This window comes from Colletotrichum jinshuiense, chromosome 3, assembly GCF_051148585.1.
Source record: "Colletotrichum jinshuiense chromosome 3, complete sequence".
NCBI classification, from domain to species: domain Eukaryota; kingdom Fungi; phylum Ascomycota; class Sordariomycetes; order Glomerellales; family Glomerellaceae; genus Colletotrichum; species Colletotrichum jinshuiense.
The window spans coordinates 3,121,056-3,136,650 of NC_139310.1; the positions used below are offsets into that span (position 1 = coordinate 3,121,056).

A 15,595-nucleotide genomic window follows, 5' to 3' on the forward strand; every position below is an offset into this window, starting at 1 on the left:
CTCGATCGCCCACTCACACGCAGTCTTTTGACACCCACGTCGACAGTCCACACCCAGCAATCATCCATCGCCTGCATCTCATCCATTCTGTCCACGCCTCTTTTACCAGAGAGCTGGTTGCCAGCCAGGGAACCCCCCCTCTCCAGACACTGCCTTGCAGATCGCTGCATAAACGTCCCTCGTTCGGCCGGGTGTCTGCTCCAACTCCATCTCCAACTCCAGATCCAGGTCCATGTCTTCCAGCTCCGTCTCGTAGCTCCATTCAGCTCCAACCCTCCCGTCCGCTACGGCCGCTACATCGCTGGTGCCAGTGACGCATTTACTTTTTTGTTGCAGTCCCTCGGGCTGCCACGCGCTCCAACCTGGGGCAATCCCTTGGAGAAGACGAACTCGTGGGCAGGCATTGTGTCGGTTTGGCTTTTTCTCGGTACAGCCACTGTTAGATTACATCTGGGTCTCTTTGGCGCGGGACGAGGACCAGCTTGTTTCCATTTGGGGCCATCTAGCCGCACTTGGATTGAGTCTGCCCTACCTTACTCCACGGAACGGATACTTCCTCGACTACGGCACCGTTTGCTAGGTTCATTACTCTTTTTTTGCTCTGTATACGGTACAACTGTCCGTCCAGTACTCGTTGCTCCCCGTTGTCTCTGGGTTCGGTCTTCTTTTTTAGCCTCGTCTGTCCCGGCACTGACTGACTGGGCTTTGGTACTACCTGGCTCGTTGGTCTGCTCTCCCCTTCGGACCGGAAGGCAAGTGCTTGCTTGTCTCTCTCTCTTTCTCTCACACGCACACACACACACACTCTCACACACACACTCTCTCTCTCTCTCCGCCTCACATCAACCTCCCGGCCTACCATACCTAGCTCACCCCCAATTTAGTCCAAGTCTCTTTTTGGATTATCGTTGCTTTTTTTTCTTCCTCCCCTCTGCCATATTATTCCTTTTTCCTCCCCTCCCCTCACTCCCTCTACCCTTCCTTTAATTCTGTCCTGCCGGCATCGACCCATATCTGCATCCTTCCCATGTATAAGACCAACCCCGAGACTACCGTTCACGTCCTCCACACCAACATCCCGAACCCGCCCCATAGCATCTCCCATCATAAGCTTACCCTGCTCTTCCCTGCCAGTCAAACCCCCTCCCCTCCTCAAGGCTACATAGACTCGCGTCTAGCCTCGCAGCACTAAGCTACGAGCAGCAAAAGTGGCACACGGTCTTGCTCCATCCAATTCACGAGCCTCACCCCCCCCCAAGCCCCAGCCCAGCGCCGCACAGCCTCTCAAGGCTCGGGACACCAACCTATCCTGCTCATCTCAAGACGAGATCGGTCCGTCCGGCGCTCCCTCCTGCTCTGACGAATCGCATCTTTTGTCAAGGCGACTCGGTGGTCGCTGAGACCCTGGTGCGGCTTCGTTGCCCAAGCAGATCGCGCAGGGGCCGGCTTGTAATGTTGGACATCGTGGTGCATGCGCCATCTGGGATCTTCCTGGTATCAAACCTGACACCAGTTTGACAACTCAGCGCGATATCCACCCCATTCGCTGGCTTTTTGTTTGCCAAAATCTAAACTTCTCTGACGACTCACAAGACACCAACGACTCGTCGCCAGTATTCGTCTTGTCTTCCCGAACCTTCAGGCGTCAGGGCATGAAGTAGACCGGCGCTAGCTTCGCCGAGCTTGTCGCGACAATCAAGTCTGAGCAGTTAACTTCCTTGTCTCCCCATTCTTCAATCTACCCTATCCGCCATCTTCCCTCCCAGTTCAATTCATAAAAGCCACTTCTATTACCCGCGCCGAGGATCTGCCAGCCCATCCTGTGCTGCGCTGCTTGGCTCGACATCAGACAGACCCTATATCGGTATCACACATCAGGCCCCTCCGCCCCAAGTCAACGCTCCCTTACCTTTGTCTTTTTGGCATCCTTCAATCCAACCGGTATCGACCTTGCCTCGCCCATTGGACGCGCGACGTTACTACCCGCCGGTGTCGCCTAGCCGAGTCCAGACGCCCCCTTACGCACGTCGGTCATCCTGCTTGGTTGAGCTTTACGCTTCGAGGAAGCTTCCCCGCGCCGTCGAACAGTATCCGTTGCCCACCATCGCCGTCTCCTCGACGCGCCAGCCCCGAAGAGAGAAAATCCGCGTCGGTTTCCCGACAGGTCCAGACACGACAGCTGGGACGGTCTCGTGACCGGTCCTACGGCCCAAACTGGCCCTTCTATACACATCGCCAGCTCCGTTGCCGCCGGCGCATACGGTAGGCCTGCCCTCGGAGCCGACCGGCGACGAAACCCTCCGTGGGATGGATGATCCCAATCGCCGCCGGAGGCAGAATGAAGCGCCCATGCATCCCACCTCCAACCCAAGATACAACATTCAAGACCCTCTGCAACAACGTCGCTCAATGGCTGCCACCGGCTCTACAGAGCGGTACAACAGGCCGGCGCCGCTGAACACTTCGCCCTCGCAAGGCCGAGGCATGGGAAGCACGGGTAGCTACAGCACGTACAACTATCAGGAGCCGGTAGCAGGGTCTTTCAACGCGCCCATGGCGGCGAACACGATGCATTACCCATCGGGATACGGCCAAGACGGCCGTCCGGCGCAGAACTTTGGTGGATATAATGCAGCCATGACGATGGGCTACGATAACTTGACTGGCGCGACGGGCTCCGTTTACGATGGCCAGACGCAGTTCCCACGGCAGCCTGCAGCTGCCCCGATCTTACCAACAGATGTGTCGACGTCGTACTTCTCCAACGACCCGAGTAGTAGCACGGCAACCTCCAGCCTTCCCCATGCGCAATCTGCGAGCGCTACGGCAACCGCATACCAACAGCCGCAGATGGCCAACTACCAGGCCAACATCTCCAACGTGGGCGGGATGCCGCAGCAGACAGCAAGTGCCGACGTGTCAATGGAGGAGCAGGAATACTCTGCTACGGGCGGTTTGGAGGAGAAGTGGATGGAATACCAGTCTGCGCTACGGGGAGTTTTCCAGAACGTCCGTAATGGCGTTCTTGAGAGCGCTAGCCAGTCGCTCCTAGATGTGTCAAACTGGCTCCTATCGCAAGTTGTTGATCTCGGTAAGTTTACTTCTTATCTCGTCCTTCCAGACTATACGCGCCAACTGCTCTTTTGGGTTTGTCCACATTGCTAAACAAGCGATACTCTGTGCAGGCCTCAACCTTGATGATCAAAACTTGCACGGAGACCGAATCAAACTCTGGAACGACTTCAACCACGCATGGCTTGCGCTGTTCCAAATGCAGAAGGATCTATCGGAGCCGGGGAGACAACTGCAACGATCACAGACCCTGATCAGCAAAGAAGGCCTGGAAAAGATGGGCAAGGAGCTGGTGCGGCTCTGCGATGGGGTCGAACGACATGGTCTTGTCGACTATCAATACGGGGTGTGGGAGCAGCAGATTATTGAGAGTAAGCAAGCCTTGCACATCATGCACGAATTTTTTTGCGACGCATGAAAATGCTAACAGTTTTATCCGTTTCCCTCTAGTTCTCGAGGCATGCCTTGATCAATACGAGGCAACCGAAGAATCTAGCGGCAACAGCGGCGGAAACCAGACTGGTTCCGGCTCCCATCAGGGGAGCAGATAAGGAAGACTGGGGTCAGTCGGCTGCTCAGCCCTGAGATGATGCCGAGAAACGACTGCATCTCGGGGCATGTTGAAACGCCTGTTAACGTATTCTGGGTGGCGCTCTGGTGGACGGCTTCTTTGATTGTTCTCACTCCTACGGTGGCCTCATTTCTTCCTTCTTACACCCCATGTATATTCTCGGCATTCGGACGTCCTTTTGCGAGAGACGGATACCTAACACGATGCCACGCGGATTCGGAGTTCATCAGGGAGGACATCTGCTCTCATCATTCTCGCATTCCAACATGTGGTCGGGCAGGCATAAGATAAGGTACCTATGTCAGCATCATCAATGGGGTACCAATTTCTCTTCTTGTTCTTTTCTTCCTTTTTCCTTTCCTATTGTTTCTTTCTTCTTCTCCTCTTGGAGGGGCCACCCCTGCCGGCGCCATCTTAAGGGCTTGTTGGTCAGGCTCGGGGCTGGGCTGGACCGGATTTGGCATCGGCAGTTGGCCCCCGAAATAGGACGAAGGAAGCTCCGGAGGAGAGAAGTGGGTGGCAAGTTTGGGCTTTATCCCCCTCCCCTCGGGGGGCGTGTGGTTACGGGGCGTGTGTGATGAAAAGGGATACGGGACGGTCATAGAAGGGCGTACCGGGACTTGGAGGGATGACGATGGATGGCCCGCCAGCAAGGGAAAAAAAAAAGTGAGGCCGGATACTCGCAAACGAAGGGATGAGAACAAAACTAAAAAAGATAAGTGTATATGTATGTCTCTTGTTGCAGAAAATCGTGTATACCTACGGATGTGGGGAGTAGTAGATCAGGCCGGGATGCTCTCACGAGCTTTGCGTCGTTGTTGCGCAACAATCGGGTGGGAGGGGGTTTGTTCTTGTGTGGGGGGTTTTTTTTTTTCTTCCTTTCTCTCTTTTGAGATGCGCTTTGATTCCTTCTTCCTGTTGGTCCGTTTCGTTCAATCCGAGGCGAGGGTTTTAGAGTTACCTCGTCTGCCATATGTATCTATGTATGTATGTACGCACGTACTGTATTTTTGTTACAATCAATCAATCGATGAATAGAGATCAAGCGGAGCGCAGTGCCTATCCCAAGTTTCCTCACAAAGCCCCCCCCTCCCCTTCCTCAAACTTTTTGGGTTCGATAACTTTGGGTCGAATCGGTTGACGGGTTGACGCTAAGCCTCCGGCGGCGCCTCGCCGTCGATCTTTCTGCCCTACGCTTATTTGATAAGACATGGTTCTCGAGACGGCCTTGTAAGCCTCATGCGGGTGATCAGCTGGCCGGCCACTTACAGAGTCGACATGCATTTTCGCCATATTGGCGGTCAAACCCCCACCCAATCCCCCCCCGCCCCGCGGACACGCGGGAGGGGCGGATTCAAGAAGGGGCTCGGGCCAGGGAAAACGGATTGGAGGAAAACAGCCCGGGGGGTGTGCGAGGGGTGGGCGGAAAGGGAATCGATCGTCAAGGTCGCTGGTGCCCAATCGGCCGCCGCCCCAGGCGTTCGTTCGCCTTGAACAGGCGGTGTGTGTGTGCATGCGGCAGTTGAGCGGAAGGCCCTGAAGGTTGGGCGTATAAGATGATAGTAGCACGACAAAATATAATAAAGGGTTGGGTGACGACGGTTGTGAAATTTTGTACTTTGTTGTACCGGTATTTTGCTTTCTTTCTGCGCGCCGATCTCCCGCCTTTGGCGGAGGAGGCTAGTCACGTCACGCCAGATGGGAGGAGCAGTTTTCCGCATGGCACTACTGCAAGTAGAGGCCTCGTCCTCGTCAGAAAACGGTTGGCTGGGCCTATCGATTGGATGTCCTTTTCTCCCCCCCCCCCAACGACCGTTTGGCTTTCTCTCCGCAACTTTGGGGAGGGGGCCGGGAGACTTTGGACCCTTGAAAGAACCAAAGAAACAACAAGACAAAAATGATTCAGGTGTCGAGCTTGGCTTGCCACGGGGAAGAGAGTCTACTCTCCCGACTCCACCCCCTACCTTGCTGTCCGTTGGAACCGCCTCCCCTCTCTGAGATCGGGCAGCAATCCCGACGGTACCTTCTCTTAGACCATGGCAGCCGGGGAAAAGAGGGTGGCGGAGGGTTGTTTGTTGAGGCCCTTTACAACCTTGTGATTATGCCCTTGGCAGAACCACCCTTGGCAGTTAATAGATTAAGATTAAAAGGAGGTCGGCCGGTTGGGAAGTTGGGGGGGGGGGCACCACCTTCTACAGAATCATTATGGGTTTGCCTTTCTCATGTCGGCTGTACGGATATAAGCGATTTGGCAGGCTAACTGACGGTGGCCTGCCGACATCCCCTGCTCCGAGTTGCGCAGCGGGGTACGAGCAAACTCGAGAGGGTTGCGGATATAATCGGATGGATATCTTGTCGTTGTGTATCTACCCGAGGTTTCCGTTTGCCGTTTGCCCGCGGGCGGTGATCAGGGTAGGGAGGGAGGCCGGGGGGAGGGAAACCAAGGTAATCTGTGGTTGTCTGGTATTAACCAAACAGGACTAGAGAGATGGCGACGTCCAAGTGGAATGCTGGGTGGGACGGCGATACGATGTGACAAGTGACCAGGTCCTTGCATGAGGCTGAGCGAGGGCGTGGACTCGCTGGGTTGATTCGATCATGTTGGACGGGCTGAGATGTGAGGGATCATGGGGGGCCCGGCCGCTTGGGAGGGGGCGGGACAATGGTGTTTGGTGGCACCCCAATATGGGTTGCACGCGTTGTGATAGCCGTGTCAATATATCGAAGGATGGATTTGGACGCGCAGGTGAACTGGGACATAAAACGGAAATTGGAACTGTGGCCATGCAAGTCACCCTGCCTGCCTGCCCTGCCTGCTTAATCCTCTGCCCGTCTTGTCTCAAGGGAGGAGAGAGCCACGCAGAAAGGAATAAGAAAGTACACTGCAAGACGAGGAGGGCTTGTCGGGGTGAGGCGGACCGGGACAGGGAAACGACATGGCCCTTTCGTCCTTGATCCGCGAGAAACGGGAAACTAAGCTGTAGATCTCCAGGGTGCTGTGGGCGGCCATGTGATTTGTGTTGCCGCGACTAGGATATAGATACATTGAAACACGGCTGAGGAGCTATCCTGGTTCATCTCTGGAAGCAGGGCTGTCTGTTTGTCGAGAGATAGAGAGATAGAGAGAGAGACACGACAACCCACGGGAAGCAATGCATGATGCGAACTCCAAACCAATTTTTTTTCGCCATTGGGAGTTGGTCATGCGGGCGTCCGGCGAAGCAATCACAACTGGGGGGTTTTTTTTCTTTCGGGCTCAGAGTTGCAGCCTCGGATTTCCCTATTCCTAGGCTCAAAGGTGGCCGTGGCCAGGCCACCCCTACTCGGTCCAGAGACAAGTGTCTTGTCCAACGAGCCCAGCGCTCTGGGAACCGCACGGGATCCAAGCAGCGGGAGAGGTGCAGATCTCGGGAACATCCTGTCTCTGGTCGTTCGAGTGGGATACAGGCGCCAGGCCCGGCGAAGAAGGCTACGTTGCTTAACTGGAAGTGGCCTAGCAGCGCCGTCTTTCCTTGACAAGCATACCCGTACCTAGACCTAAGGCCTCCTCTTTTTATTTTATTTTTTCCCACCCTAAGTTTCCGGTGCCACGGTTGGGAATGGCTGGGGGGGCAAGGGGGAGGGGGGTGGACAGGGTTGAGACTTGCATGTTTTTTGGCGTTAGTTTGCATATGAGGAAATATGACCTGTCACTTTTCCCAGCCGCCCTGCATCTCCACCACGCGCTGTCCTGGGGACAAGGGATGTAGAATTATGCGAGGGAACCGAGGTCCCTGTTGGGTGAATAGACATGATCTGACCATCCATGCAAACAGAGAACCACTGTGGAGCTTGATCTTTGTACTCGTACACGTACAACCGTTGGGTACACATGTTCCTAACCCTCTCTGCCCGCATCTCTCGTGCCCAACAATTTTCTTTTTAAAAATAAAAATAAAATATTTTTTTTAAAAAAAAAGGCGTTACTGATCCGGCAAAGTCGGAGCGGGTCTCGGCGTCCGATGGACCCACTCGGGCCGGTTTGGCAATGGTTCGCCATTCATCCCTACCGTACTTGCCTTGTTTTGCCCATGTTTGCTTGCAAAGGCAACCGTTTTGCGAAGCATCCTGGCGGAGCGAACGTCCCGGGGCTAATTTGAAGCTCGTGAGACACCTGTATATCCAATCTCAGGGAGCACTGAGCGCCAGTGAAACCCGAGACACCTCCCTGGTTTCCCACGGCCGGGCAATACGAGACGCACTCGCACACCGCAAGACCAGCCATCGCTTGCCGAGAGGGATTGTGACCGCGGGACCGATTCGGAAGAAGCAAGGCGTCGGAATCAAGCACGAGGCACCCGAGGAGTTGGGTTCTCTGGACCGTACACCCCCTTCTTGCCCTGGGTCAGGGTTCTCTACATCCTAGTCACAATTCGCTCGGAGTACGGCAACACAGCATGTCATACACGCACAATGGCTTGGTTTGGGGGGAGGTATTTGGTGACACGTATCCGTACTTTGGATAAACATCCCACCTAGTGAGTTCAGGCCAGCTAGCCAGGTTCAAGGCCCTACGGGTTCCCAGCCAGATGGAACCAATGACCACACCCTTGGGAAACCCTAATTCGGCGACATGTTTGGCTCGGGGACTGTTCTCGGATGCGTCGTCTGTAGTTAATTTGAATATTTCGCCGACACCATCTACGAATTATAGACTCTGATTGGCCCAGGTAGCGTCAGACGCGATATGTGTGTAGGCGTGAATGGCGCCAGATACTGCCCAGACGTCCAAAGATATTCTGCCCTTTTCTTCTCTGCACTGCTTCTTGCAAGGGCAGATAGGTGCCAACTGGATCCGCGTATCAAAACAACGGTAGTTTAAGCCCCGGGAGAGTTTCGACGACACGGACTAATACTTGCCTTAAAAAACGTCTTAATATTTTCTGTAGACTGGCATCCAGAAAATTGTGTGATTGCGTTGACGCTTGCAGGACTTATGGCTGTTCTGAAATGACCAAACCGGACGCTGCAATCGTGTGCCCGTTATTGTTGGCCCACGGAGTAAATCATAGGGAAACCCGTCTTATATATGGTCAAAAGCCCATGGCGGGTGCCCAATGGTGGACAACCTGATGACGATGTTGGCGGAATATGTCATCAGCTGTGGTTCCAAGCAACAATGCCTAGGCCCTAGACGCTGCGGATCCGAGCCCTGTTTTGATTTAGTAGTGCTTGGGATTTCGTCGGGTGCTTTACGATATCTGTGGTTTGAACAGAATCGGCCCCTCCCAAGTTACAGTATTTAAACCTGCTCGATTTCGTCAAGGACAAGACGGCAATATGACAATTATCTGTCTAGACCTATAACAAGTATACTTCACCAGGAAGTAGTGTAGAGAAAATGCGATTATTAGAGATGGTATGCTGGCTGCTTTTGTTTGGTTTTCGAGGTTATCTAGGTCGGGGAGAGTCCATATGGAGGCTGGCGGGAAAAGATGAACGAGTGCCAGGAAACCCTCATACATCTGTATACCAAAGGCACAACTGGAGAGAAACCGCCAACACCATTGCAGAAAATCAATTCTGTTAGACCACCAAGTTGGCTTTTCGCAAGCAAGGTTGATGGGCGAAAACGGTGCTTCGGCTGCTGCCACGGTGCCTCCATGATTCGAAAGCACTCTTGTCCAAGTTGCTGGCCAAGATGATCGGGAGAGGGGGTTCCCTTCAACATCAAATGATACTGAGCGAAACTTGAGGGCATATTGTGGACATTGCCCGTTCGGACGAACCAGTGACGATCAGTTCATAATAGCCAACGCTACCAAGCAGCAGACACACGAGTATTGTTACCGAAGTTCGAGACGAAGACTTGCAGACATGTCAGCATTCTTATGACGGCTGGCTTGTTCGCCGGGGGCCCAGTATCAAGTTGTAACAATGATTCATTGCCATACCCCAAGGCGGGTCGCTATACTCTTCGATCGCGGGTTTTCAAAATTGCCCGGCAGCAGAATCTTGAGGCTCACCAACTCTAGCTGGGAAGGGGCCGGCAAGTCCACCCGTAGACGCCCCTTTATATCATGGTGAAAAGGACCCAAAGAAAAGTTGGTAAACTCTATGACTTGTCGAACCATGTGCCGTTATTGGTTCAGGGCAACGGTGAAATTTTGATTTAATGCTGTAGAGCATTGTGGTGTTATGACGCACCTCGTTCTGGGCCTAGAGTCTTGAGTCCCTTGAGTATATTAGCATAAGTGACAAGTGCCGTGGCCAATGTTGTCAAGATACAGAAGAAATGAATGGCAAGACTGTTTCCGAAACGAAAATAGCAGTGTAAGACTACAAGCCTCATGGACAGAGTGGTTTGCATGTCGTTGCCAGAAGGAGACCGAGGCTAGAAATTTTGCAATTGCAATACACCCAACACCAAATATGCCAAACTACAGTCATTAGCGATGGCGAGGTCGGTAAGTACGTCTTCTTCCGTACCGTCGAAGCTACTGGAAGTGAAAACAGACATAAATGATCTGTCCAGTCGGTAAAAGAGTTCAATACTCGGGGTTTGACCAGGGGCCGCGTCCCTAGTTGGACATGCTAGGATTTGAGACCTAGAGTTGAGCGATAGGGATCTGTCGCCACGTAGACTGATTCTCCCAAAAGAGCAATCAAACTGGTTCTCAATCAATCATGACTAGGTATAGTCTGCCCCATGCCAAACCTAGATCGGCATTCCAGGTTGACGACTGCATTTGTAGCATATTTGGTTATTGTCATCTTTGACCGTCTTGTTCAGACTTCAGCTCGACAAGTAAGCGTGAGCAGAATGGCGCATTACGTCCACGACTCAAGTCATTGGATTCACAAAACTGGAAGCATCAACAACATGGGCCCGCCAAATGCTCTGGATAGCGCACCCTGTGACCATCTATGAAAGGATAGCCGTCTACGCACGACACGAATAGAGATTGGAACTCAGAAAACCTCGATTCAGGCCAACGCGGCGGCCGCAGTGCCGCCCCGGGGGAATGGTGTATCTCTACCTAGAAGAGTGTTGCAATTCATGTCTCATGATCCTGATGTGCGCGCCACCACTATGCTCTGTTCTTAGAATGTATCTGAAGATAACGTCAGCACTGTCCCTACCCAAATTAGACTGTAACAGCAAACTCACCCAAAGTCATGCTCATGCTGACATCCGTATTCTCCACCATCTTGGTAAACTCCTCAAAGCTAATCTTGCCGTCCTTGTCCAGGTCGGCCTCCATGATAGTCTTGTCGACGATCTGCTGCAACTGCTGGTCCTTGAGGTTGCTACCAACCATCATCTTGAGCACTATAAACAGCTCGCCGTTGCTGATGTAACCGTCGCGGTCGATGTCGTACACCTTGAAAGCGAAGCGCAGCTTCTGCTCCTTATTGCCCTTGCTTGAGAAGGCGCTGAGACCCGACACGAACTCTTGGAAGTCGACGTCGCCGCCGCCGTCCTCGTCGAAGATGGCAATCATTCTGTATAGATGGCGCTCAGCAACATGACTTGGGGAACTGCTTCGGATAATGTTGCGTACCTTGTGGCTAGCGGGTTGGAGGAAATCTGGGGCAGGCTAAGGAACTCATCTCGCTCAATGGTGCCGGAGTTGTCCTGCAAAATAGTCGGTCAGCGATGTGGCTCTCCCCCGCAACATGGGCCGTCGATGCGCCCAAGACCAAAAAAAGAAGAGCAAAAGAAAACCACGTGCCTTGTCCAGCTTCATAAAACGTTTCCTTAGACGGTCAACCTCATCTCTGTCGACTGCTGCCCGTCAGCACACCCGAGTCTGTGCGACAAAGAAGTCGACTGCGGGGGAGGGGCTCACAGTTGGACCCCTGGACAATGTTGTCCAACACCGCGCTGGTAGTGTTGCCCATGATGGAGAACCGAGGCGGTCAGTCTCGACGGCGACTGTCTGGATGCGCAGTGTACTGATGATACTCGGGGTCGTCGCAGGTGGGTTTTGTGTCGAGCTTGGGTTCGCTAGTTCGCCGTGGTTGGGAAGTAGGAAAGGTTGACGAGCACGAGGCTAAGTAGGTACTGTACTGTAGTCAAAGTAAGGCAGGCAGCGACCAGGCGCCGCCGGATTGGACTGGACAGGATTGGTCGTGGATTCGGGCAGCAGCTGTGCTTGCGCACGGGCCATTTTCTGGATTAAGTCACCACCATTTGACAGACGTACGACGTGAACGGCCGGTGAGTGTCAGAGGTATCACCACCACATTTGAGTTTCGGCAGGATGCGCGAGGGAGAGAATTTGGAATGGGATGGATATTTAACATAGAACAACTCAGATTGCAGAGTGCTGCCTCAAGCTCGGTCTTGTTCGTTTTCTCAAAATACTTGGGCTCAGTCGGCACGTGACCAGGAGCTTCCCCTATTTCCAGAGGCGACCTTCAGGTAGGTACCGTTTAGTTCCATGGGAACATCGGCCAGTCTTGCTTCCCAGGTCCGATCCGGTGTTGGTCCAAGCGTCAAAAAGTACCTGCGCAGCACATTTACTACTGCACGGTACTTGACACGACTCCAAAACCTCCTCTCCTCGAAGGCACCGACGGCAACAGCGAAAAATTCTTCGCGCGCCTAAACAATCTCAACGTCACCTCATCAAGCAGCGACAGTTCGACCATCAAACAATACCCAACAACCACGATTTTTATCCCTCAAAACTCAAGAAGCCAGTGTCGCATGACCCCCTGTATGACTTGATCGACTTTTTTCGCGGATTTTCCGCTGGCTTTCCGCCTTCTACCCCCCACCCGCCACAATGTCTACCAGGAAAGTCCGAGTCAAGAAGTTGAGCGTCAAGACGCTTCTTCCTGTGTTCAGAGAGGATGATATCGACGCTGCCGAATACGAGTCTTTAACCACCGAAACCCAAATTGCGACCGGTGTCGAGGCAGCCGAGGAAACAGTGAGTCACTTCCCATACATATCGCGACCAGATATCACGTGCCCGGTCATGTGACATGACTTGGCACCCCGGCTTATCCACTTCCCACTTACCGCACGACAACAGCGAATCAGCGACATACTGACCTTTAAACAATAGGAATACCATCTCCAGTCCATTCTCAAAGAGGCGGGTACTAGCAATGACCAAGAAATTCCAGTCCCGCCTCCCCAGGAGAGCCAGATCAACTATGATCTGCTCTATCCCAGTCATTTTCAGCAGCCCACCTCGTACATCCGCTTTTCGCAGACTGTCGAGGAATGTATAGGCGTTTCTTATGACATGACAACAGAGGACGATGAGTTTCTGAAGCAGTATAACTCGACAAAGAAAACAGTCGCCTCTCAGCTGTCCGAAGATGATTTTGAACGCATCATGGAGGCGTTCGAGGAGACTGCCTCTGAACAGACTCCTTTCGCATCAATAGATAACACCGTGGTCGGTTATGAGTCCATGGTTCCTACACTCAACCAGCTCGGCGGCCCTCCTAGAATGATGGCACATGCCAAGAACGTCTATGAGCACTGGAAGTCGCGTCGGCAAGCAACCGGCAACAAACCTATTCATACCAGCGTCAAGTTCGAGACGCACCAGGAAAGTGATGAGGCCGACCCATACGTCTGCTTCAGACGTCGTGAGGCCAGGCAAACGCGAAAGACGAGGCAGAGAGATGTCCAGAGTGCCGAGAAACTCAAACGACTCCGCAGAGAACTCGAAGATGGACGCCAACTCATTGTCCACTCTTACGAGCGAGAGATGCTCAAACGTGAAGCCCTCACCATGGATCGCATGATCTTTGAGCAGAGGGCCAAGCTGAAGGAGATGAAGGTCAAGCTTGGCATCAAAACCGAGGACGACGACCTCATCAACCAAAAGGTAAGCAGTGTCCCGCCGTCCAAGGACGCCTTGGAGATGAATGCTGACGGGCCACAGCCCCAAAAGAAGAAGCCTGCAGAAGCGCCCGCTCTTCAAAAGCCACCTGGCAACCACCTTCGCATTGCTGTACGACCAGATGGCCGTTCCATGGAGGCGGACCTCTTGCAGCTGGCAGATAAGCTTGCTGAGAAGGAGAACGAGTTGCGGACGGATGTCGAGAGTAAGGTGCACAACCATAGGAAGTGGAACCAGAACCATGTGGATCTCACTCGAGATCCCCTATCCCCGGTAAAGGAACAGGGTATGGAAGCCAGCTTCCGACCCGCCAAGACCCAATATCTGATGACGCCTCCGGCGTCTACATCATCCGATTCGGATGCCATGGACGTGGACGAAGACACAGACCCCGTTGCCGAGAGAGGTAACATGTCGGTGTTCCAGTTCACAGCGGGCGGAGGAGGAAAGGAGAAGCCCCCTAACAGCCAGCCAGCCTTCCGTCGCCGCATCGGACGACTGGGTCGGTTGTGGATAGACCGTCGGGGAATGACCACGCCACCAAGAGTGGAGGGTGAGGAGTACTCTGATCGGTGGAAGTTTGACCAGGATGATGAGGACGAAACGCCCGTATATGAGGTCGACCCGTACGACACTCGGGCGTTGAAGTTTCGCGCAACCATTCCACTGTCGCAATACGTGTACCAGAGGCGGCAACTTCCTCATGATGGTATGGCCAATGGTCAGGTGCCTCAGCAGGCGGCGGGAGTGGCTGGTAGCAGACCAGCACTGCCGCAACCTCCACCGCCGCAGGCTCAACCACAGCCGTCGTCGCAGTCGCAGTCGCAACCGCCGGTGCCTGTGCCGGTGACGCCGCAGCAACCACCGCAGGCGTCTCCGCCGGTCCAAGTTGCACCTTTGTGAGAGGCGGCTCAGTCCTCGGGACGCAAACTCTGCTCTTCATCCTCGGATGACGTGTTGTATACCCATGGTGTTTGGTTGTATTTTGGTTTTGTAAAGGGGGCCTGGCGACAGGCAGGACGGTCGGATTGGCGTGGCGTTTTGGGTTGTGGTGGCTCCCATGTAAAAGTATATGAATGTAAAGGAAGCATGGCGACGGGGAGTTGAGAGGGTAGGCGGTCTGCCAAGACCAAGTCATAAGGCGGAGGATGATTAATTCCCCACCACAATGAACAAGATCAATAATGAGCTTTTTGCTTGAATCCTCTCTGCTGATGCTGCTTTCTAGTAGGGACAGAAAGTAGTCTTTGTGATGTGTGTATGTGTGTGTATTCGTGTGTCTCTGTGTGCGCGGTCGACCGGATGTTCGCGGAGGTGAGTTTCGAAGTCAGCTTCCGGCGGTTGGCGGCGTGCGACTTGGCTCGGGGCTTCGAAGTCGTCGACAGACAAGCGGAGCGCGCCGCATGTCTTTGTGCATTGAGAGCGGCAAAACACTGGCGCTGAAAGGGCTTCTAGTGCCTATGGTGTATACCAAGGTTGCAGTGGTGTTGGACGGAGAGCCGGTGGTGGTGGTGGTGGTAAGATGAGGCGAGGTGATTTGGAGAGCTTGCGACGAGCGGGTGGTCTGGCACGGCATTACGCTGTCCCGGGGTGACGAAACCCCCAGGCCAGCAGGCGCCAAATGCGGTCCGCCAACTGCCTCAAGGAAGCTCTCCAGCGGTCGGATAAACCATGCAGCTTGTCCAGAGGGATAGATTCCGGAGGCATCTTCAGAGTCCGGTGTGGTGGTGAGGTGTCAGCATCCTGACTAGCTTTGTCTCTCTTCCTCTCTCGCCCGATTCGGCAGATCTGTGCCCGCAGATCCGTCGGCGATCACGAGATGCGGCAAGGCAGGGACTCGGGGGCAGTGACAAGCAACGGAGCAGAAGCAATAGAGAAGGAGGACGGAAAAAAAGGAATTGTGTGCCCGTAGGAGAGCAGAGGAGGGGGGAAATATCAACAAGAGGAGTAATGGGCAAAAGAGAGAAAGAATTGTGTAGAGAGAGGAGTCCACTTCTTGTCGAGGCTTGCCGTGGGTGTGGGGATAATTGCGTTGGATCTCTCTGGTCTTTGTGTGAGCAATAAACGACCGGGCGTTCTCTACCGGTTTTTGGTAAGGGGA

At 53.7% G+C, this 15,595-nt stretch overlaps 3 protein-coding genes across 3 annotated transcripts; 2 read left to right on the plus strand and 1 right to left on the minus strand.

The window, feature by feature from the left end:
* Positions 1-2,409: 2,409 nt before the first annotated feature.
* EsH8_III_000879 (uncharacterized protein) lies at positions 2,410-3,623 on the plus strand (the record flags this gene model as incomplete). Its single annotated transcript, XM_083262604.1, has 3 exons — positions 2,410-3,091; positions 3,186-3,443; positions 3,523-3,623. 3 exons carry the CDS (start codon positions 2,410-2,412, stop codon positions 3,621-3,623), a joined length of 1,041 nt encoding a protein of 346 aa, XP_083123091.1.
* A 7,103-nt stretch (positions 3,624-10,726) lies between these two features.
* Positions 10,727-11,527, minus strand: EsH8_III_000880 (calcineurin regulatory subunit B; the record flags this gene model as incomplete). Its single annotated transcript, XM_083262605.1, has 5 exons — positions 10,727-10,737; positions 10,794-11,128; positions 11,188-11,261; positions 11,359-11,411; positions 11,476-11,527. The coding sequence occupies 5 exons, from the start codon at positions 11,525-11,527 to the stop codon at positions 10,727-10,729; spliced, it is 525 nt and encodes a 174-aa protein (XP_083123092.1).
* Positions 11,528-12,417: 890 nt separating this feature from the next.
* EsH8_III_000881 (enhancer of polycomb-like-domain-containing protein) lies at positions 12,418-14,397 on the plus strand (the record flags this gene model as incomplete). The annotated part of the gene is made up of 3 exons (XM_083262606.1): positions 12,418-12,564; positions 12,703-13,479; positions 13,537-14,397. 3 exons carry the CDS (start codon positions 12,418-12,420, stop codon positions 14,395-14,397), a joined length of 1,785 nt encoding a protein of 594 aa, XP_083123093.1.
* Positions 14,398-15,595: the final 1,198 nt, after the last annotated feature.